At 37.0% G+C, this 25,619-nt stretch overlaps 1 protein-coding gene across 6 annotated transcripts in view; it reads right to left on the bottom strand.

The window, feature by feature from the left end:
• The window catches only part of HMCN1 (hemicentin 1), a 491,961-nt gene that overhangs the window by 343,977 nt on the left and 122,365 nt on the right, over window positions 1–25,619 (bottom strand). For all 6 annotated transcript variants that reach the window (XR_014816519.1, XR_014816520.1, XM_021102640.2 and 3 more), the window contains exons 3-4: window positions 17,619–17,777; window positions 16,267–16,389 (exon numbers count right to left, since the gene is read on the bottom strand). Coding sequence is in view for 3 of the 6 variants with exons in the window: in XM_021102638.2 (XP_020958297.2) it covers window positions 16,267–16,389; window positions 17,619–17,777 (282 nt within the window). In the remaining 3 variants the exon portion in view is untranslated. The remainder of the gene's footprint in view (window positions 1–16,266; window positions 16,390–17,618; window positions 17,778–25,619) is intronic.

The following is a 25,619-nucleotide window of genomic DNA, read 5'->3' as shown; positions in this document are numbered from 1 at the left end:
TACTGAATGGCAGAAAATATTTTCAATTATATGACCAAACAGGGTCTAATGTCAAACATACTTAAACAGCTCACACAACTCAACATCGAAAAAACAAACCACCTGATTCAAAAATGGGCAGAAGATCTGAATAAACATTTTTCCAAAGAGGAAGTGTAGGTGACCAAGAATGACATGGAAAGATGCTCAACACTGCTAATCATCAGAAAATGCAAATCAAAACCACAATGAGGTATCACCTCATTCAGAACGGCTAGCATCAACAACCACAAACAACAAATATTGGCATAAAGAAAACCCTCATACACTGTTGGTAGGAATGTAAATTGGTGTAGCCACTATGGAAAAGAAAAACTAAAATTAAAAAAAATATAAAACTATTCTAAGTTGTGTCTGATCAGACACAACTTAGAATAGATTTACAAGGAGATCCTGCTGAATAGCATTGAGAACTGTCTAGATACTCATATTGCAACAGAAGAAAGGGTGGGGGAAAAATGTAATTGTAATGTATACATGTAGGGATAACCTGACCCCCCTTGCTGTACAGTGGGAAAAAATATATATATATAAAACTTAAACGAACATATGACCCAACAATTCTACTAGATATATACCCCAAAAAGAAGAAAACCACCACGAATTCAAAAAGATGCATGCACCCCAATGATCACAGCAGCATTATTTACAATTGCCAAGATACAGAAGCAATCTAATAGTCTATCAGCAGATAAATGGATAAAGATGTGTTACACTTGGCCATAAAAGGAATGAAAAATTGCCATCTGCGGCAACATGGATGGACTTGAAGGGGTATTATGCTAAGCGAAATAAGTCAGAGGAAGACAAAAACTGTATGATATCACTTATATGTAGAATCTAAACTAGCGAATATAACCAAAAAAAGGAGACTCACAGATACAGAACAAACTAGTGAGTACCAGCAGAGAGAGGGAGAGGGAAGGGGCAATATAGGAGGAGGGAAGAGATACAAGCTCCTTCATACAAATTAAGCTACGGGATATACTGTACAGCACAGAGAATACAGTACTTTATAACTATAAAGGGAGCATAATGTTTAAAAAGTGTGAATCACTATATTGTACCCTTTGTATGATATTGTACATCAACTATAATTCAATTTTTTAAAAATTACATTAAAACTGAATCCACATGGCTCACTCTACATTGAACCTAGTCATGTAAGATCAACGTTTATAACTTAGTCCATGTAGGATGGAAGCTCCTTCAATTATCCATCTCTTCTTCTTTTTTTTTTTTTTTTTTTTTGTAATTTCATCCTCACTCTGTTCTACGCTTTCTCTCCATCACCTTAAATTTCCCCTTGTCCTTCCAGCCCAAGGTCTTCACACTCATTTCTAAAAACTCTGCTGCATTGATGGACTCCCTTATTCCCAGTCTTCACCAAAACGTCAAGGTACTTCTTACCTCAAGGGGAATATTCCTCTCACCTAGGCTAGTTTCTTCTCTAATAACTTTCTTTAGTGAAGGTGCTCATTCTCCTGTATTCCCTGCCTCTTGGAGATTGGACCTGGAGCAGCTTTATTTTTCCTCACTGCTGCTTGCTGCATCCTCAATCAGGCCCTGTTCTTTTCAGACCTATATCAATCCATCTTTATGGTTATTTTGTTGCTGCTTCTCATTTATTGAAGACATTGGCATAGTACCTGCCCCCCAGGTCTTTCTCTCTGTCCCAAGTCTTGTCACCACAGTGATTTCCACATTCACACAACCTATCACCTGCTGACTTCTCAAATACCTTGACCACCTCACCTCCTGCAATCCCCATCACCACTTCATTTCAGCCACAAACTCCCACAGCCACAATCATGGGACTTGCTATCAACTAGGGCTGTTGCAAACATCTCACTTTCTCACCCCAATCTCCAAATCTTCTAGTCTTTATACTTAGTTTCTCTAAAACCATTTTGCACCAAGAGAACATGTGCTACATCCATTTTTGCTTAATATTGAATCTCTAAAGCCAAACACATTATGGTAGGCCTCAACAATGTTTGTTGAATGAATAAAGAAGTGAAGTAAATAAAGCAAAAAGTGAAGATATAAATAAATAACAGATAACTAAAATTGCCCTATGACCACAGACTAATAAATGAGATATTAGGTGAGAAAAGGATGTGTTGACTGGGCAGGTTAGTATGAAAATAGAATGGAAAGCATTTTAATAACTGACTGAAAGTGAAGAGAAAGGAAGGGAAGGTTTCAAGGATGACTCAGACCATTTGGGCTGGGATGACTGCAAGAAGCTCTCAAAGTGAACATGTATGGTGGTGAGATTCTAATTCAGAGCTGTGGCAGCAGTCAGGTTGAGATGACCAACGGGCAGCTGGAATACAGGATGAGAACTAGAGAGGCTGCAAGCTGGAGATGTGGACATCACATGCATAGAGTAAAAGAAAAAAAATCAGTGAGATTCATTCATGCAAAGCATTCATTTAATAACTATTGAGCACGCACTATGAATCAAAACCATTTTAGGGATAAACAAGGGACATGAAATTAATTCTAGGCAGAGAGAAATGCTGTAGGAAATGAAATAGGCTAATGGGAACTAGAGCAGAAAATGAGGAGCGTTATTTTAAATAATGCTGTCAGGAGAAAAAGATCTTTAAATAGCAATCTAAGTAAATCAAGGAAAGTGTCATACAGAGAGAAGGGAGAAAAGACTGAATTATAGTATCAAGAGAAAGAGTATGCATAGAGGCTAGCCAAGGGTAAGAAAAACAGATATTAAGAATAGGAGGAGGAAGAAGTACCAACAAAGGAGACAGAAGGGATGGAGATCTCATGGATGCTCAGGACAAGAGGGTTTCAAAAAGCAAAAAAGGTCAACAGTATCACACTTTATAAAGAAGAATGAGGACGGAGGCAACAGTCACTGGATTATATGGAGAGAACAGTTCTGACTGAGTGGACAGAGTGAGCACTAAGATGCCAGGGTAAAGAGAGATGGGGCACAAAGGAAGGAGTTACTACTCAAGAAGTATGGTAAAGAAGGAAAGTTCTGTGCTTGAGGAAGAAGCACGATTTTGAAGGTGGAGTCAGGCTCTTGATTTTGCTTTTGGGAAGGTGAGGCTTGGTCTCTTTCTTCCTCCATCCCAGAATCTGGCATCTTGAGACAAAGGATCTTAGGTGATTCATCCTTGCATCCATCCCCAAAGCTTACAGTACAGAACCATGCTTATAAACCTGATCCATATAGATGCAGAGTACAGTTACATGTACTTTTTTTAGCCTTCACTGTTTCTATTTTAAAAATAACACATACTTTTTAATTTAAAACTCATGAAAGCACGTAAAAAATTAAAATTACCTATCCAGTAATTGCCATCAACATATTTGGGTATGATCTTTTCAAATTTTCTAGGAATATGCAAATATATACATATATAGATAAACGTATTTTTAAAACTGCAACTTTACCAGATATGTAATTTCAATAATCACTTACAGTAACAATAATTTAATTACTTGTTTTTAGTAATTTATTATTTAAATTGTAAAATTCATTAACAGATTACTGAGTTACTGTAGTAATTTAATGAATATTATTTGAATAAACAACAGGCAAATTTTAACAAATGGGTTCACTAATTTCGAACACTTTAATATTAATATTCAAATTTTAAATGGTGTAAACAGACATTTGTTCTCCCTACATTCATAACTGTAAAAGATGATAAAATATCCCAACAATATTTCTAACATAAATAATGTGTGCCTATTTAAAATTATAATTAAGATTTTTTTTAATCACTTTCCTTTCTCTGTATTCATTCATACATACCAAAGCTGTTGGTAAATGACCTTAAAGTAAAGTTTTCTTCTGTGCCTTTAGCAAGAAAGAGAAGAGCTATTTGTAATTTTTGTCACAAAGCCAAATCATGACCAAAATATTACAAAGCAGCTCTCAAAAGCAGCTCATACCACCTCTCAAAAGATTTTGCTTTTATAACCCTATTACACTTGGTTCATTCCAGGAATGCATAAGGAAACCGGGAAAATATATGAAGCATAGACTCTGTTTCCATTTATTTACCTTAGTACATAAGGGAATTTCTTATGTAAAACCTCCCTTACTTTGACTCTTAACTCTTTCGTTTCCCCTTTGCTACTGGAAAGTAGAGGCAAAAATTAGATTGTCATGGGCAAGTGTTTTCAATTTATGCTGAAATAAGTGCACATAAGGATAAATCATGATATATATTTGGCATTAACACAGCATTTGCAACCTCATGTCTCATGGAACTACTTAACCGCTTTACCAAATAAGCCTACTTTTTCAAAGCTGTCTTTTGGTTCAATATTATACAGAAATATTAGAAATAAAATTCTGAGTTTCCTTCATTTTTGCATATGAAATCCCTTAAACTGCCTTTAGTCTCTTAAGCTACTTTCAACTGATACAATTATTTTTGCCAAAGGTTCTAATAAAGTCTTTTCTTGAAACTTTAAAAGAATAATCATTTACGTACAGTGTTTAGTATAAAAGTTGTGATTTTTCTTTCAAACAGACAATTATATAATAGGATTTTTGAATAAGTAATTAAGAAAAGAAAATTATATAAACTCTTCTATGTCTCAAGGTTAACAATAGCTAATTACCTTGGGCCAAATTATCCAGGTATCATATTAAAGGAAAATATGAGTGTATTAACTAGGGCTGTTGCAAACATCTTTCTCACCACAATCTCCAAATCCTCTAGTCTTTATACTTAGTGTCTCTAAAACCATTTTGCACCAGGAGAACATGCACTACATCTATTTTTTTTTTTTTTTTGCTTAATACTGAATCTCTAAAGCTAAACACATAATGGGTAGACAACTCTTGATCTGAAGAAAATATTTAGTAAGCAGATGTTTTCATCTCCCCTCCCTCTATGATAAACAAAAGATGGACTTTTTGGTATCCTGGATACACAGATTTCTTGAGATGGAATAAACTTGTCTTGTCATTCAGAAGCCTTTTGGGAAAGAAGAGACTAAGACTCCAAAAGTATTCTTCCCAAGATTCAAAATTAGGTTCTTTTCGAAATAATCTGGACACATGATCTCACACGATTTTCACACACACACACAAAATCTTGCTTATATGTCTTTAATAATAATTCCTAGAGTGGATGACCAAAATGTAATTATTTTCATTTGTCCCATTATTTTTTACTGAACTATAGGTGATTTACAATATTGTGTTTGTGGTGTACAGCAAAGTGATTCTGAATATATATATTCTTTTTCAGATTCTTTCCCATTATACGCTACTGAAAAATGCTGAACATAGCTCCCTGTGCCACACAGTAAATCCTTGTTGTTTTGTAATCACTTTCCTAACAATGATATAAAATCATTAAAAAAATACATATTTTTGAAATATCAGATATATAACCTCTGAGATGTGTTAGTTTTCTTTTGCTTTCTGAATTAATATAAGATCAGATATGTGTCTAGAAAGGAATAGACAAAGCAAGGCTATTATTTGACCAAAGACATATGTTTTCTCTAAAAGAACGCTTTAAAAGGGAACCTTTAAAACTTAAATAGATAAACTATGCAAGGAAATATCCAAATTGCCAAGGCTCTGTGAAAAACGGTGCAAGAGAATTTTCTTTGCTTTGACACTGAAGATTTTCTTCAGCTTTTCTTAGGTTCCATTGTGGTTTCCAACTGGAACGCTTCAAGAGATTACGGTGAGGGACTTCAGAGGCTAATTAGTTGTTTCAGCTTTAACTATCGAGCATTCGGGGCATTTTCTCCCAACTCAAATCTTTCGTTTCCTTCACAACTCCAGTAAAAATAAAGATCAAACCTTCTAAATGGAGAGGACAGATCATTTCTTTCAAATCAGTGCATATTTGAGCGAATTTTTCAAAGACTTTGAGATTGACACTATAACTTTTTGATAGTTAAGACTCTTGCAAAGAGTTAGCTATACAAGCACGTGATTCAGTTAAAGCTGACATCATATAGTCAGAAATAAATATTTTATTTCCACTTCCAATCAAAATTGAGTCAGCTAAGTAAACAGGTTTATTTTTCTACTTATTTTGGTCCTGTGGCATACATCTAACCTATTGTCTAACATCTGTTCTTAAGTAACATAGGTTTCCTTTAAGAAATACTCTTTCAGGCATGTATACAAGCTTCCTTTCTCCTTTCTATTTGCTTTTTTGGTATTTCAGAGGGAAGCTCTAGTCAATGGTATCCATTCTGTTTCCTAAGTTTTGTAGACAAGTAATACCAGGGGTCAAATATCATGACTGGAACACTTTCATACTGAAACTCCCATTTCATAGGCAGAGAGGTTTGTTTTGTGGACAGAACTCCCACTGCCCTCACAGAACATACTGCCACAGTGTGTAACTCATGTTTCCAACAGTTCCCAGAGCTAGTATGTACCTGAGACTATGAAATGAAAGATGGAATTTGCCTTTTTTAATTAACAGAGTTTATCCTTTTAAGCACTCCCTATTACCCACTAGTTCACCTTGCAGAAGGGTTCTGTTTGACTCTTGGTATATTTTGCCTAAAAAAGAGTCTATTGAGAATAGCCATCTTTTCCTTTTCCCCCTCTTACAAGGAATATTAGGTACCATGTATACTTTGTCATTTTGAAAAACTGTTCACATTCTCAGAGGCCTACCAGCAATAAATAGCTTTTTTATTTTTATATTTTATAATGATTTGTATTTTTTCCATTATAGCTGATTTACAGTGTTCTGTCCTTTTTCTGCTGCACAGCAAGGTGACCCAGTCACACATACATGTATACATTCTTTTTTCTCACATTATCATGCTCCATCACAAGTGACCAGACATAGGTCCCAGGGCTATACAGCAGGATCCCATTGCTTAAAGAATAAATTAAGTATGTTACGTTTGGTTTTTCCTAAACAACTGGAACTATAAAATACATATGTCTTCATTCAATCATATTGGTGGCCTTCATTCAACCATACAGATACCTTGGAGTGATAAGCTAAAACTACAGGAGCATTTGAGCTCCCAGCAGCATTTGAGCTCCCAGCACACACTCAAGACTATAATAATAAAGAAAGCATTCCATTGGAACTAAGGACAACATTCCTTTTTTTGGTGTATCTGTGGATGTAGAGGCAGCCATATGACTTTAAAGTGAGAGCTCTATGAGTTTCTGTAGCAGCTCAGTGGAAACGAATCTGACTAGTATCCATGAGGATGCAGGTTTGATCCCTGGCCTCTCTCAGTGGGTTAAGGATCCGGTGTTGCTGTGAGCTGTGGTGTAGGTTGCAGACATGGCTTGGAAATGGCATTGCTGTGGCTGTGGCATAGGCTGGTGGCTACAGCTCCAATTCAACCCCTAGCCTGGGAACCTCCATATGCCAAGGGTTTGGCCCTACAAAGCCAAAAAAAAACAAAAAACAAAAAACAAAACAAAAAAGTATGAGCTCTAAACTCTTCACTTCGTTTTCAACATTTAATTAGGAGAATTCAAAGAAGGGAAAATGCTAACATTTCGGCACTGTTTTCACCCATTTCCTGTCATTTTCTAGATGTTACAATGGTCTCTGATATGTTTTCAAAATTCAGAGGAAACACCCATTCTACTTATTTTCAAGGTCAGCAATAAGGTTATGTTTTTGAAATAATGTCTCGAGTGAAATTCAGAAGCGAAAAAAACAAAATGCCAGACACCTCGCTGCAAAATACTAGCTGTTCAAAGCCCTGGGTTTCAGAGGCTCATCATTAAGACCATAATGCAGAAATTCTCAGCCCAAACTCTAGTCATAAGTAGCGTTTAGCCAAAACTGCCGGAAGGAGCTGTGCTGAATTCATACTCCAGCAAAGCTTATAGTTTCTCTAATATCAATACTGACCCAAACGAAAAGGAGTATATAACTAGCAGGAGAAATGTATCCAGGAACCTAATCGGTGAGGCTTTTTGTTGCCAGGCTGTCAGTATTTTTCACTGATCAGTTACAAGATTGTCATTTCATTTTCCCGGGTTTTAGTTACTTCCTCTGAAATATCTAGTAAATTCAACTCTCCCCTTTCCATTAGAAATTCTTTAGTGGGAAAAAAAAATGAAGAGGTTTTCTTTTCTTTCTTTTTTTTTTTTTTAGTTTGTATAATGATTTTTATTTTTTCCCATTATAGCTGGTTTCTGTCAATTTTCTACTGTACAGCATGGTGACCCAGTTACACATAAATGCGTACATTCCTTTTTCGTACATTATCATACTCCATCATAAGTGACTAGACATAATTCCCAGTGCTACAGGGAGGAATCTCACTGCTAATCCGTTCCAAAGGCAATAGTCTGCATCTATTAACCCCAAGCTCCCAATCCATCCCACTCCCTCCCCCTTGGCAACCACAAGTCTATTCTCCAAGTCCATGAGTTTCTTTTCTGTAGAAAGGTTCATTTGTGCCATATATTAGATTTCAGATACAAGTGATATCATATGGTATTTGTCTTTCTCTTTCTGACTTACTTCACTGTTGATGGGAATGCAAGCTGGTACAACCACTAAGGAGAACAGCATGGAGGTACCTTGGAAAACTATACATAGAACTACCACATGACCCAGCAATCCAACCTGGGCATATATCCAGACAAAACTTCCCTTAAGAAAAGACACATGCACTCACATGTTCACTGCAGCACTATTCACAATAGCCAAGACATGGAAACAACCCAAATGTCCATCGACAAATGACTGGATTAGGAAGATGTGGTGTATATACACAATGGAATACTACTCAGCCATAAGAAGAACAAAATAATGCCATTTGCAGCAACATGGATGGAACTGAAGATGTTTTATCATGAAGCTTCAGGATACAGACAGTAAGATGATCATCTGCTCTGTCTTCCTCCAGAAGAACTCCATGGACCTGTCTATTGCTCATTCTCCTACCCAATCACCCCTTTTCTCTCCCATGCAGGGCACCCAGGGGCTCTACTTACTTTCCTCTCCTCTCAGTAGCTGCAGCACGCATACTACACATGCTGATTCCAGCAAGACTCTCAAAAGAGTGGGATTTATTCTCCCAGGAGATTCCTGTAGAGTGCTTATCATGTTGTTATTATTATTACCGGCATTTTATAGGTCAGTAATATGGTTAAATGACACCATGTATACTTTATGTTTCCATTTGTTTAGGAGGGGAAAAAACATAATTTATTGCTTAAAAATTTATCTATGGCCCATAGGTCTGATTAAAGGAATGTACTCAGCATAGTGCCTGGAATATAATAAGCACTCTACAAGGGTTACCTATATTATTATGACAATAAGTGATATCATTATTCCCCAAATAAGCAGTTAAACTCTTTACCTTGACATGGTTTTATTGTAATGTGGGAAAAAATGACAAACACAGGGTGACTATTAAAGTTTCAGAATCTTATAAAGTCTTTAGTAGTTCTGAGTCCATTCTCCCCTAGATATTTGTAAAGCTGGGACTCACCAAAACAACCCTTTCCTGAGCCTTCCCCAGGATAAAGGCATCCCCTGGACCTACAGTCAAGGGAAAACCATAGCACTCTCTTTGGCAAAGGAGACATCCCTGTCCTAAGGACCTCCAAACTTGGTGATTTCCATGCTCCTAGGGCTCCATCCAGCTTACTCTATGTATCCGTGATTTTAAGCTTCACAATAGTCCTGTGAGTCCAGTACACCTGTTTTCACACAAAGAAACAATCACAGGCAAGTTGTATCAAGTTACATAAAACTGTCTAACTAGCTAAAGACAGAGAAGTCATTCAAACCCAGATGTCCCTGATTCTAAAACCCCATCAGAGCATGCTGCTTTTGGCCATTTCATCACAAATGGACACTATATATATATATTTCTTTGTTTTAGGAAAAATTATAAAAATGTTGTTGTGAGATTTTTAGGAACAGGTACCACCAAGTAAAAATAATAGCAGTTAATATTTATTGATATGTTCTAAATACAACAACCTAATGAGGTAGGTACTATCATTATTCCTGTTTTCAGATGAGGAAACTAAGACAGAAAAACCATGCTACTTATCTAAGGTCACGTGGCTGGGACATGAACCAATCCCATATCCTAGAGTCTTAACTATTGCCCCATGCTACTTGCACTGGGTACTTTCATTCTGCCCCTGTAGATCCATTCTGTGTCCAGGGATGCTGGCTTTTATGGATTGCCTCGCTAGGTCTCCTAGATTCCAGTTAGATTAGGCAAAATGAAAGGCACCAGGAAACGAAAGGGATGGAGAAAGAATTCCCTGGCTCCATCCTCCAAGACTGTGGTTTGTATATCAGAGGTCATGGCTTCTGATGAATCCTCAGCCTTGATCTCTCTGGGTGCTGGTCCAAACTCTCTCCTCTTTGTTGCTGAACTCTTAGTGCTTCACCATTCCCTGCTGGCTGCCCTTAGCCCTGTCCACACCTTGGTAATCTGTTATTCATTAAACTCTTTTGCCTCTGTTGAGTGAGCCATCTGGTTTTTGTCCAGGTGATTATGGATACCTTGCTTCTATAATCATTCTTAGAGTAAAAATTCTGGGATGACCTCCGCTCTCCCCTTGCTGTTGTAAGAAAATTGATGGCAAGCTCCCAGAGCATGCTGACTATAGGACAGCCTTCCCTAGGAGGGAGAAGGGTTTAGAACTGAGATTCCAAAAGTCTCTTACCACCCTACCACATATTCAAAGAAAAGTAGAAAGCATTTCATTGCCTTTCTAGCCCCTTGTAAAGTAGAGGGTAGTAAGTTTAAATCAGATGCCCAAGTCTATTGTTAAGAGAGAGAAAAGACGGGGGGGATGGAGTTTTTGGCTATGTTACTTGAAAAAAAATATTAAAAAACAAACATAAAATTTTGTCAAAGGCTTATTATGTGCTTCGTCCTACTGAAATTTCCCTATTCACTTAATCTCATGTAGTTGATACTATCAGGTATCCTTTCAATCTATGACGAAATTGAAGCCCAGAGGAGGTAAATAATTTACTCAAGGTCATGAATCTTGTAAACATTGGAGCTAAGATTCAAACCCAAAGACTGTCCACTCTCATCAACAAAGGCAGCAGTTAGGGCCCTAAGGAAAAAATGGGTGCCATGGTCCTTCTTGAGGGAAGTCTCTGGCAGACTGAGAGATGAGGTGGCCTCCATCAGCCAGTATTACCCCACAGTGTAATTACACCTTCTCTCCTCCTCTAGGCTCCTTAAAAACCAGGACAGCATCTTGTTGGTCTTGAGTGTGGGGACTAGTGTCAAGTAGCCCAAATATCTGTCAGACAAATGGATGAGGGTGGAATCTCTGATGTGTCACTCTAGTGTTAAAACTACATGCTCTGATGAAAACAAAAGGGGAAATCAGAGGTAGGACTCATCAGAATTAAGGGTGCGGTCTCAGGAGAAAGAATGCCCATGTCCCCTATGTTCAAACAGTTAGCAGCAGTTTAACCTTGAGCAAGATGCTTTGCCTCCCTATGCTTTGTTCTCTTCTGTGAAGTGCAGGGGATGAGGCTGGTCTCTTCCTCATAGACTATGGTAAAGACTAAGTGAAACAAAATGAAATGAAGTGAAATAAAATTCACTTCCTATTGAATGGCCATGAGAAGCACTCAATAATTCTGATCTTGTGAAACTTAATCACAGGGAAATCACCAAAGGAAAAAAAGAGTTGTTGGAGCCTTTCGCGTCTAATAGAGAATGACAGTTGTGAGGAGTGTGCCTGTGCCAAAGCAGCACGGGAACCACTCCAGAAGAAAGCACTGAGTGTTAAAAAGGAACACGGGGGTGAAAACATCCTATACCAAAGCCCTGCAAGTTCCATCATAGGGTAGTCATTGGGATACATTCTTACGGGAATTCAAAATGTTATCATTTAGCACCTTCAAAAAATATAAATTACTTGACAATTATCCTTTTACTGAATAACCCTTCCCTCTGATATAACATAGCCAGCTAGTCAGCATCACTTAGAGTTGGGGACCAAAACCAATCTATAGGTCTGGGATGTCCACGGAGAGGTTTTTTGGGGGAGATTGCAAGGAGAGAGATTTAAAGGCATGAGTTGGAGAGAGGTGGAGAGAAACAATGAGCAACTCAGAACAAGGGAATTATCTATTTAATAATGGATCCTTTGTGTTGTTTTCTTTGACACAAGGATAGAACACCTGCAGATAACTCTGAGATTTCAAATTTGGACTTTTCTTAAACCAAAGGAAGCATTTTAGATCCACTGACAATCACCCGGTTTACAAAGAAATGAGTCAGACTGTTTAGCTCATTTTCCATCTTCAAAGGTGAATTGTTAAGTATATCCTTGAGATGTGTCTTAACTTGTATTTCCAAAATGTAATACCACACAATGATTTATAGGCCCTTGATGTTCAGCCAAATAATTTCTTTGCTTTGGTTTCTCTTTTATGTTAAAGACAAAAGATACCTAGACCTTCTTAAAAAAGAAGAGGAAAAAAAAGAAAAACAGGGAGAGAGAAAAAAAATCTTCAAGTTATCTCAAGAGAGAAATGATACAATATATCCCAGTAAGTAAGAAAAATAATGAACTGGATTAAGAGGATAAAGCATAAGACTTAATAGTTTCTTTTAGACACAGTAAGTGAAAAAGTGCTCTTGAGTAAAGTGAACAGACTCAGTGTGCACATGGCCTCACTGCAGTTTTTATATGTGCATATATCATTACAGCATCAATTTTCCTGAGAGTTTATAATTCAGTAGGAGAATTTGGTACGATGAGAAAAGAGAAGTGACTAAATTATATGTTCAAAGTTTGGCAAACCCATTAAACTGTCACTCTGCTTTTGTTAAAATCTTTTACCTTGGTGGCTTTCTTTAAGGAACATGTTGGCTTATATAAGGCCAGTAACCCCCTCAGATTGTCTTTTTTCATACACATCAAAAAAGAACCAGCTCCCCAGCCTCTTCCTGGGACTCTCCACTCAAATTTATTTCCCAGCAACAACTAGCCATCTGGTTTCTAACAAAACAGTGGCACAATTTCCCCACTTTGCAAACAAAATAATAGCATTGTAAGGATTATACTAATACAAATGAACATTTATTGAGTACTTACCCTGTCCTTGACCTTGAGTGGAACATTTTACATGCATTATCTCATTTAATCTTATTAAATGTCCTGAAATGTATAATTCTATTGTCCCCATTTTACCAACTAGGAAACTGGAACTTTCAGAGACCACGTCACAGAGATATACAGAATTCTCATCAGTTAGGATGCATTGATCTTTAGGTAACTCAATACTCAACTCTAACAGGCTTAAGCCAAAAGATCACTTCCCTAACTCAGAAGCTTTGAGGTAGGATGGGTCAAGGTGTTGACTTAATCTAAAGACTAAATTTTCTTAGGTCTTTAGCCCCCATCTCTTGTATTTTTTTCATCCTCAGACTTGCATGAAGATGCCTGCACCAGATCTGGTTTTCATATCCATGTAAGAAAATACTTAGAAGAAGAGAATTTTCCTAAGACACCCTTAACTAAACTCCCCTACAGTCTCAGTGGCACAAAGGAGATGAGATGAACTTTCCTGAACCAACTGGAAAGAGGTTGCAATTGCGATGGTTGACATATGAAGTAAGGTCCAATTCTGTTTGTATCAAACTCCAGCTTATAAGAAGTGGACAATTTAAGCAATGCTTTTCTTTCATCCTACTCAGTCTAGCCAAATACAAAGATCAGAGTATAAGTTGATGATATGGAAGAAAAACACTATTAACATACCAGTGGGTTAAATTTCTGTTATTTCTCTGTATCTATAAAATTGCCTGCAATTTATGCCAAATTTTTATAAACTGGTACTCCTATAAATTATTTTGTAACTGTTCTAAGTATGAGGACTACAAAGATTATGCAACACCTCATTTATTTAATAATTAAGCCCATATCCCTGGAGGGCTTATATTCTCAATTTAAGACAATAATATTCTAAATTTTTAAGTCAATGTCCTCTGAGTAAATGAATATAAATACAGTTACATATATGAGACAGACCATGCCATATTCTAGCTCTGGGACCCAACCCCTATTAAAGCCCTATAATTCTCCCTACAAGGTCACCCCATTTATTTTGAGAATGCTGAGGTTGTGCCCGACCACTCACAGCAGGTGCAAGCCTTTGTTCTTTCAAATGCCCTATGTTTCCGCCTTGGCCTGGTTTTTTCTTACCTCTTCTCTTCTTTAGCATCTTCTGCTGGGAACTACCCTGTCCACTGGGCATGTATCCTCTGCTGGCACCAGGTCCCATCTGTCTGCCCTGGATACCCCTGCCACTTCTCTAAAGCCACACAGCTCCCTAAGTGGGTCATTCCCTCACTGATACGAAAAGGGCGCTTTTCCTCATTTATGCCCTACTTTGTGCTGATAATATCAACTGTACTCCAGAGTCTTACACAAACTCCCAGTTAAAACCAACTCCAACCAGCAGACTTTCCAATGTTAGGGTCAAGCAGAGAGTATGTGATGAGATAAGAAACCCAGTTCCTGAGAGCCCTGCACACTTCTCCAACTATTCCTTCCCAGGCTCCCAAGGTCTCCAGCAGATTTCCATTCAGACAACTGCTAAGGGTTCCCCCTGTGGGTGGTAGACCTGTCCAGGCATTTCTGGATCAAACCATAGCTTCCTCTTGTTTCTTATAAGAAAAATACATATTATGCTAAACTTCCAGGTTCGTATATCATATATTAACAAAAATATTTCTACTAAACTGTTTATTCTAGAAATTTGCAATGTCCTATTGGTTCATGAAGTAACAGCAACACTTCAGTTATAAAATGACTACTGAATCATTTCATTTAAGACAAGGGGGTCTGTTAATGATATATAGCTTTTATACTGACTATATTCCCTACGTCATACATTTCATCCTTAAAACATTTATTTTATACTTAGGAGTTTGTACCTTTTAAACTCTTTTACCTGTTTTGCCAGTTCCCCCTCACAGCATTCACAAACTGAATCCTTATTCCCCTGAGCCGACAGGCAGGGAAGTCCCCGCCCCCCAGTAACCACTTATTTGTTCTCTGTATCTGTGAGTCTGTTTCTGTTCTGTTACATCTGTTCGTTTGTTTTATTTTCTTAGATTTCACGTATAAATGAAAATATACAATATTTGTCTTTCTATATCGTATTTTACTAAGCATAATACCCTCTAGGTTATACATATACATGTGTGTATTTTATATATATTAAAATTAAAACCCTGTGCTACAAAAAGAATCCCATATTTTTAGCTCACATCAGAAACTTAAATATTTACCACATAATAAATCACAAAGAGGAAAAAACACACACATACATCTACAATGTGTGTGTATGTGTATATATACATATGTATGTATGTATCATTGATATATATGTAAGTATACATATGTGAACATATATATACATATACAGACTATAACCATGTTTGTTATCCTTCAGTTAATATTTGAAAAAATGTTCAGAAAAATTTTAAATATCATTAATTAATGACAAATAAAAAATACAACTTCTGCAGATACACTGACCACACCAACCAAATGCGAATGATGCCTACGTAATACTTAACCTTTTTTCTGGCATGTTCCTAGAAACTTAAGTGAAATCCAAATAAATAAATAAATAAATAAAATGTTATCACCAAGTAAGATCGAGGCAAGGCAACGAAAGAGAAAGAATCATGACAATAAGCTACATCTCCAACGCTTTTTTTTAGAAAATACCAATATTTTCTTAGTATAAGTTATAGATTTTACTATCATAAAACTTGTCAGATAAGCATAGAGTTACTTATAGTTTTTTACTTTTAATCTGAGTGATCAAACTTCATTAGATGTTGGCTCGATAACTTTTTTACATTCTGCTTTAGTAAACAAATGTAAAATGAGTCAGGAAAGGTCAAATCAAGTTACATTTATCCTAAAGCTGTACAGTAAAAATACAGACTGGGTTAATTAAACAACAAGAACTACAAAAATTTTCAAGTTCTACTAAATGAATTTTAAATAAATGTATGCTTACATCTAAAGAATTTATCGATATAGCATAATTCAGTCTCAAAATTAATACCAGATAAATCTATGCTTCTCTGCATTTGTTTAATGCCTTTATTTATCATGGCCCGGGGGGGAAAAAAAAAAAACCTTTCTGTTTGAACTGTTTTTGCAATCAAAACTGACACAATTAGGTTTACCTAACGGATGTTGGTAAGGATGCTGGTAGTAAAGTAGACCCACTTTAAACTGACCTCATTAACTTGTTTTTTGTCCAGATGGAACACTTGACCAGAACTTGTAGAGGCAATTTCTTCATAGACTCTATATCCAATATGGCTCCTGTCATCACAATCTCCAGTGAGCACAAATACCACCTACGATTTTTTAAAAAAGAAGACATTTTAAAGGATTTTCAGAAATCAATATATATTTATTGAGCACTTACTATGTATTAGCATTCTACCAGGCAATTGGGATATATACATAAAATCATATACATATTTCTCCCTACGTTCATGCAATTTACTGATGATCTTGAAATACTTCTTCCCGAAGAAGTAAAGCTTATTTTGTCATAATTTTGTTCTTTTGCTTGTTTCCTTTTGTTTATTTGTTTTTGCTTTTTTTATGGCCTTGCCCATGGCACATGGAAGTTCCCAGGCTAGGGGTCAAATTGGAGCTGCAGCTGCTGCCCACAGCCACAGCAGTGTGGGATCCAAGCCATGTCTGTGACCTATACCACAGCTCACAGTAATGCTGGATACTTTAAACCACTAAGCAAGGCCAGGGATCAAACCCGTGACCTGAGGGATCCTACTTGGGTTCATTACTGCTGAGCCACAATGGGGACTTCCTTATTTTGTCATCTTTGAATCAAGCCTTGGACAAATGACGCGTTTTGGTCAGTGGCACAAGAGAGTTCTAAGCCTACACTTAAAAGGCCTTGTGGTGCTTCCACTTGGTCTCTAGCGTTTCTGCCTTGGTCTTGAGAAAAATATGCCTCAATGAGCCTCCTGGTCTCAGAGGGAGGCTGAGAAACCTATGAGTCAGAGTCCAGTCACCCCAGAGGTCAGCCTTGATAAGCCAAACCTGAACTATGCCCAGAAACACAAGTAAGCAAGCAGAGCCTAGGGCAACTGAGCCCTGCAAACATGTGAGAAATAAATGACTACTGTTTTAAATCACTGAGAGTTAGGACAGCTTGTTATGCAGCAAAAGCTCACCGATACAAATGAGTAACTAACTCAGACAAGATTCCACATAAGAGATGATATTTGAAATACAGGCCCTTTTTCCTAGGGCTATGTTTTTATCAGTTATGAGGATAAGAAGGTAACAAGCATCTTAATTAATCCCTAATAATTTCTTGTCCATATTTAACAAGGCATCCATACGCTGTATACAAATATCACATACCCATGAAGTACGCTTACATTAAATGACACACACATATGAAGTACACTTATATGGCTCATCAATGGTAATTATGGATATTTGCCACACATTTTATAGTCCAAAAGGGGAGGCAATCCCCTGCATGCTGTATCCCTTACAGCTGTATTCAGATGGAGACTCTGGGGGTCAGGGTTTGACGCCTACTCACTTGTGACTGTTTCTGCTGGATGAGCTGCAGCACCTCATGAGTGAGCCGATAATCCTTAGACCGTGCATCAGTGAAAACATAGATGAAAGAACCAGGAAGCGAAATTTCCAAGGCAATTTTTATAGCTCCGATACTCATTTCTGGACAATCGCCACCACCCTGGTGAGGAGCAGGGAGAAAAATTCAATTACTTCATTAGCAGAAAAGAGATAACTTAGTGCCAGAACTGAGCAACCTCTCTTTGCTTTTATCTTCTGCCAGTTTGTCACTGGATTCACCACTTCGGTTACAGGGAGCTGGACAAGGTAGAAAGAGATGTGGAAACAGAAAAAAACTGTACTGAATTTTAAAAATTCATCCCAAGCATGCAAAAATGGTAGAAATTTGTATATACTTTTTAGTCACATATATGTTGAGTGACTCCCATTTTCTTACATGACTATTTCATGCGTCCCCTCTTTTCTTACCCCTTCTCACTCTTATTTGATGACTCTGCTTCTACTGCACTGAGAAGAGAGAAATCATTGGAAGAGAACTCCCATAAACTCCAGCCCTGATAACCTACAGATGAAGGAATCATTGACACTCGGGGCTAAGGTGAACTTCTCACCTGTGCCTAATCACGGACAGGGCTCCTATCCCACCATTAAATATTCCTTATTTGCTAGATCAGTCCCACCAGCAAGTAAACATACTGGTCTATCTCCCATACCCCAAGTATCTGCTTGTGAAATTAGGCATAGAGAATTAGGCAGAGAGACAAATAAAACAAAGCGTTTTGTCCTTAAGGAGCTCATGGTCTAGAAAAAACAATCAAATAAAAAACAGGGCAGCTGTGGATCATGGGGAATCTTGCGGTTCCACAGTATACCTGAACCCGATGAGTAAGAGTTTTTCAAAAAGATGAAAGGGGTAAGCTTTCATCTCGAAACTCTGGAGATTCTCTTTGAGTCTCCTGCTGGGGCTTTCTGTAGACGCCAACCAGTCTCTGAATCTGACAGGTGTCTGGAGCATCACAGACATAATCAGGGTCACAAGAACCAAGCACTAATATTGTTTACACTTTACCTCTGACCACCTGAAGAATCTTTCCTTGCACCAGATCCCACTCAGCACTTACAGCCTCCAAATGATTTGGACCAGAGCACATGTTATAAATTACTTCTATTGAAACATCCATGAAACATTACGGCACGTTCTTAATGGTAGGGGACTGGATGCTATAGCAACCTGATCTTCACTTTCATGAAGATAATAACTATGGACTCCCAGAAATTTTACTGAGTTAGCAGTCCCTTCTATTTTTGCAGTAATTATCACCTATCCTCTATTATCTATGTGCATTTTCATGGCATTTACTTTAACAGAAAACATCCTTCTCACAAACTTGTATACATGTATCCTGAGATTGTACTTATCTCCCAAATTCCAATTTTCCATTTACAACTGCTTGTTAAGACATCTACTCCTAGATGTTTTATAGGTATCCACAATGCATCTACTATGGAACTCATTATATTTCACCAACCTTAACTTCCGTACTTTTGCTGATGGTACTATCTGCCTCATCAGTGGTTGAGCCATTTTCCTTCTACAACCATCATGAATCTGTCCCCTCCCTTCCTCTTTACTTCCTACAATTCACTCTTCTTATCATTAAATTTAATACAAGAATTATCAGCTCTTCCTACCTCCAAACTATATTTCCTGAAGTAAAGAGCTACCTATATCACATTCCTACTTAAAATCTTCCATTAACTACTGTGTTGAATCAAGTTATCTCTCCAGCTTTCGATCTCCTGTTGCTCCCTTTAAATCACTTCCTTTAAGCTGAGAAAATTTCCTGCTTTTAAATACGTCTCACACTTCACACCTTAATGACATTATTTCATTCAAGTACTTTTTCTACTGCTGCTCCATCTCCACCATCAAACATTCCTCAGTGGTGTATGTATGTCTTAAAAAATCTCCCATTTTTCTGTAAGCTCTTTGGTGGCAGGTACTTTGAGCTGAGTCCTTAAATTTCCAGTTCATAACATCGGCTGATATAATCACTGAGTACATATGTTAAATTGAACTATTCTCATTCCAAGGTTGAGATAATATGGCTTCCCCCCTTTAAAAAGTTATTTTCTCCCATTCAGATGTGATTCCTCACTCTTAAGATGTACTCTAATTTTCTTTATTATTTAATAACATATTTTCATTGGCGTAGTAGTTATTTGGAGGGATTAGCCTAAACAACAAATGCCCTTGAATGAGCATTTATGTGCTAGGAAGATGAAAAACAGCAACTGGGCATCTTCAAAAGCTTAGTATGTTACACAGGAATGATTTTTACTTGCAGCCAACTTTATATATCTGTAGTGAATATTCTGGACTGCTCAAAAATTTATTACATTCCTATTGTATTTTCAGAACCTTAAACACATCGAATTCCTCAACTTGGTGACATTGTGCATCTGAGTATGAAGCACAGTATGTTATCCACTCCACAGGCATTTGTTAAATGGCCAAGAACACAATACAGCTCTGTGGTAAATAAGTCAACAGAGAGATTAATTGCTTTTTACTATTTGTCACCTAGTGTCAAGGGGCTAGGAGAAGACTTCTGACTATGGGCCAAAAATTAGAACAGCTAAGTAATCTCCAGAGATAAGTGCAGGAATGATAAACCTTGTCCAGTTACTGAGTGAAGACCAGTCTTTGAGCCACCTGGCTTGCATTCAAATTTACTCTAATTGGATCTCAGGATGCTTATCCCTAAACATCATCCAGGAGTAGGCTCCAGAGACCACTAGAATCCTTGGAAGTTTGCCTATCTCATCGTGCATGGAGGTTCCCGAAAAGAAAATTAAATTTCTTTTTTTCCAAAAGAAGTTAACATATAATACTATAGCCTTATAAAGCTGCTTATCTGATACTTAAGTTCCATTTTCTAAGCATTTTAATTTATAAATAACCATTAAAATGATCTATAAAAGGAAGACTATAGACTTATGCTATCTAATATAGGAGCCACATACTAGTCTCATACACCCATTGAGTACTTGAAATATGACTAGTGAAAGTGAGGAACTGAATGGTTCATTTTAATTCATTTAATTTCAAAACTGAAGGACTACTAATTTTTTATCCTGATGACATGTTAAACATAATGTTTTAGATAAAATGTGTTACCTAGATAATTTAAATTAATTTCGACATTTTAAAAGTTACATATGTGGCTCACAGTGTATGTTGTTGAACAGTTCTGCTTTAGAATGATACGTTTGGTTTAGCTATGCAGGCTTCATTCTAGACTGTTATTTGTATGGTTGTTACTTTGATTTAAAAGTCTTCCATGAACTTTGCTTCCTAGAAAAAGCTATTAGGAACTACATTCAAGTTGCTTTAATTAACTGAGGTTTAGGAATTAAGCTACAATCTACTCTAAAAATCTATAAATCATTAACACACACAAAGCTTACAAATAAGCTTTTTATATATCTACATAAACATATAAGTATCTTGTCAACTTAACTCACAGGTTTTCAAGTTTTTCTAATAGGATTTCCCAAATCATTAACGGACCTTCTGATCATTAACTAAAAGATAAATTTATCAGAATAGAACTAGAAAGAACCACTGTTAAAATAAGCCTCGCAAATCTGTGGCAAACTCATATACAGATTATAAAATTAGAGCAAAGAGATTGTCACTGAAACGATAAAAATAAACTGTTTTAAGTTTCAATGTTAAAAAAAAAGTAGTCCTTTAAAGATCTTAAGACATTCTGTTTTGACCTGAAAATCAAATAGGACAAAAAATGTAAAATATTCTATAAAACATCTATGATGGAGAAATTTAGAATGGATGAAATTGAACCCAGGAAAAGTCTAATTAATTTGTTGGTATTAAGACACTCTACTTGGTTTTTTTGCCTTTTTTTTTTTTTTTTTTTTTTTAGGGCCGCACTTGTGGTACATGAAAATTACCAGGCTAGGGGTCAAATCAGTTACAGTTGCCAGCCTCCACCACAGCCACAGTGACTCAGGATCCGAGCCGAATCTGCAATCTACGCTACAGTTCATGGCAGTGCTGGATCCTTGACCCACTGAGCAAGGCCAGGGATCAAACCCACATCCTCATGGATACCAGTCAGATTCCCTTCTGCTGCACCACAAGGGGACTCCCAGACATTCTATTTGTATTAACTTGCGCCAAGCCTTGAGGCACTGTTGTCACATACACTAAGCTGCTTACACTTTACCTCAGTTGATGAGACAGGTATCATTTTTAGCACATGTTACTGACAGAGAACTAAATCTTGACCCTATTCCCAGGATCATACAACCACTAAGTGAAATGATGAGGATTTGAATTCAATTCTGCCTGGCCTGAGGGTTCATGCAAACTCTAGTGAGGTATTTTATTTCCTTCATCAACTCCCATGACTGCAAGTAGCTTGTCAGAGACACTTTAAAAGCAGCAGAAGAAAGATCCCTATTCTTCTGGATGCCCACAGAATGTGGTTCATTCTTCTATTAGAGAGTTCACTGAGTTGTCTTTGTAATTTATCAGCTTCCTCCCACTAGATCTTTGATTGTTGAGGAACTAAGTGTTCCATTGTTGTTTGATGAATGGTTGGATAAATGAATCAACAGTGGGTAAAGGAATGAATGAGACTGAGCAGTCTTGACACAATCTAGACACACTGTATTCAGTCTGAGCACCACAAAAGCCTGGACCATCTCATTTCAAGTAATGTAATTCCAGAGCTAAGTCTTCTAAAAATATAAGTGCCAAAAGTTGCTCTTTAACCAAGCAATACACATATGAGCATATTATGTGTGTGTATGTGTATTCTTGTGCTATATAAAACACCCCCAAGCTTCCCCTCTCCCTCTCCTCTCCTCTCCCTCCTCACTCCCTCCTGGCCACATGAGGTCAAATTTTATACTTAATAAAAGAAAACAAACACAGAAATGTACATATAACCCCCAGACCACATCAACCTACACACATACATGAAGGTGAAAGCTGTGAGGGAAATAAATTGTATAATGTATTGAATTACATTATATATATATATGTATGTATAAAGGGCCCTTGTTAACTTTGCATTTTTATTTGAACTCCAAAATACAGCTCATCTGTATCAGTAGGTACATGCATCATTTTATCTTTCTCATTTTACTGATGGCTACCACTTTACTAAGTTGCCGAAGATACTTCAGATAGAAAAAAAATGTGGATTGAAAAAAAGGAGAAGCATAGGAAACATTGTTCTTGGAATAAAGGGGACAAAAACTAATCTCAGAGTTATAGTGAAAATTATGATCAGAAAATAAATTCCTATAAAGTAAGATCAAATAAGAATGAACAGAAATCCTGTAAGTCAAGAGAGTAAGAGAAGAGGTTATCATGCAGTCTTTTCTAAATACAAGAGCGTGCAGGAATGGTACCGGAATAAACAGAACCTTTAAACTTGGAGAAGAGTTGGAAAAAAGTGAGATCCCTGTCCAACACCTAGTGGGAAAATGCTCATCAAACAAAGGATCAGAGAAAGAAGGCTAATCTCAAAGCAACCTAGTCAACCTGTTTCAATTCTCCTATTCTCATCATCCATTTTCAATGATGGATGATTAATATTTATACCAGCAATTTCCCAGTTATGCCTAACTCTAAACAATCAAAAAATGAAATATTTTTGGTAGGCTCATCCTGAGTTCAAAAAACGCCTACTGGCATTACAATACTCACTCTTGTTCTAACACGACTACAACCCATGAAGCCTAGTTTCAGAGTCAAACTACATTCCTTTTGCATGCAACACCCATTGTTTTGAATGTCTTATTTGTGTGATTTGCCCTCTATTTATAAAATTTAGGAGTAAAACTCAGTTGCAAGCTGAACAAAAGTCTACAACCCTCAGTTCTTCTTAAAATACATTTGTGCGTTTCCATAACCAAAAAGACAGAACGTACATGTGGAAACCATTAAATGACACTGAATTTAATTCAAAGTTGCTTCAAGCAAGTATAAAATAAATCAGAATGACTGTAGAATCCTAATGCACCAGTGACATTTGGTCTTCATCACTTGCAGAAAATATGGCAGGGAGGTACTGAGAGACAGAGGATTTCAGAGACCAAACTCCAAACACACATAATCAAGAAAAGAAGAGGCTACATCCCAGGTGGTCCACCCATGCTGCCCTTGACTAGTTTCAAGAAGGTGGACTCCAAATCAAGGCATCAAAGACCTACTGACCTTGATTCCAGGAACATGAAAGGTAAACAATTACAAACATTTCCAGGCTTTCAGGTTCTTACCCATCAGTGTAAGCGTCTAACTTTTAGCAACTGATCTTTCCATTTGTTGGAACTTATTTCATGTTGGGCTTTAAGAGAAGATTCCATTCACTGCCATTTAAATACTCATAAAGAATACTCTACATATAAGGCATTTGACTTCTTGATTAACATATCAGAAAATGATGTGCCTTCATACTTTAAAACACTTCAAAAGCTTCATAATTGACATGGATTATAATGGACCATGGACCTTTCAAGAGGGAAAGGACATGGAAGCAACCAATCATCAGAAAAATACCACCGAATAGCTTCTCATGATCAGGGGCCATATAGAAGTATGCAGGGTGAACGCTAGGCAAAAAACAAAAACAAACAAACAAGCAAAACCCCTCAAAGTCTATACCAAAACCAAAACTTCATAATTCTTCTTAAGACTTTAAGGCCTAAGAAGGAAAAAAAAGATGAAAAGACAGTTTCTTGAGAATTGCTTCTGATCAATTTGGACTGAAAAGAAACTTTTAATTTCCTTTACATCCACTTGGCTGAAAGTGAGGTTTATAGTTTTCCTAGGAGTCGTGGCTTTAGATCAAGAAACATTCTCCTGATAAAAACATTCTGATCTCCATCTTTACCATCACCTAAAAACCGACAAAATCAGCTGGAGCACTTATTGTGGGGAATAATAGTTGGCTAAATAGCATGAATGGAATAAATCCAGGCCTCAGAGGTTAATGGATCCCTCTTCTTAATTATTATTTTGTCACATATAACTGAGTATTTACTCCACAATGACTCCTGTTTTTACCTTTAAGAACTTTCCCACACATGGACACTTTGAAAAGAAAATCAAGAAATGTCCCATCATAGTCCACAACCACTCCATTCTAACTGCCTGTGAATTCTGCTTTGAAAAAGCAATCCAAGAGTCAGAATACCCTTCTATATACTCTTTGTACTTTGAAGCACACACAAAAGATCATTAAGAAATCAACTAGCCATTTGCTGCTGGATAAGGTACCAGGACAGACAGCCTGAAAGGAGCCCATCATTTCCACATCCTTCACTTCCTGGGCATAAAGGATTGTTTATCCCTCAGAGAATTTACTACTCTAGTAGAAAACTCTCACAGCAATCTAAAGTTTTACTGGATGTTTCATTCAGGCCCTAAGAAGTTTCAACTCTAACAATAAAAATAATCAAAACCACTTACACATACAACTACAGAATAAACAGGACCTTTCAATCTCCTAAAATGTATCTTGTTCTTGGGCATCTCCAAGGTGACTGCCGGGTCACGCTTAAATAAGCTCACCACATGAAGGAGCCAGAACACATGCTGAGCAAAGGGAGTAATTTTTGATTTACAATTAACTTTTGTCATTTGCTGCTCAGTAACTTTAGGTGAGCCAATTACTCAAAGGGATCAGAGGTAGAAGAGGAAGTCAAAAATCTTTAAGGAATAAATCCGTTTCACTGAGGATGAGACCAGCCCTTGACCTACATCTGTCTTTAATTCTCTACTTTCCTACTTTGAAGTGAAATACAAAGAGAAATTATACAAATAAATGTTAATTTGATTAGCATAATAAGGTTACTTAAACCAATATTTAGAAGGAAAGTAGCGAAGTGAAAACGGATGCTGGCTCTGACATTAAATACCTCCTCTTTTGAGAATCACTTTCCTACTTGCCAGTCTGGTAAC

Source organism: Sus scrofa, chromosome 9 (assembly GCF_054392235.1).
Source record: "Sus scrofa isolate SSC_HxYL_T2T_F1_AM1 chromosome 9, Sscrofa_HxYL_maternal_Yorkshire_Landrace_v2.0, whole genome shotgun sequence".
Lineage (NCBI taxonomy): Eukaryota > Metazoa > Chordata > Mammalia > Artiodactyla > Suidae > Sus > Sus scrofa.
This window is presented reverse-complemented; position numbering and strand designations above follow the sequence as displayed.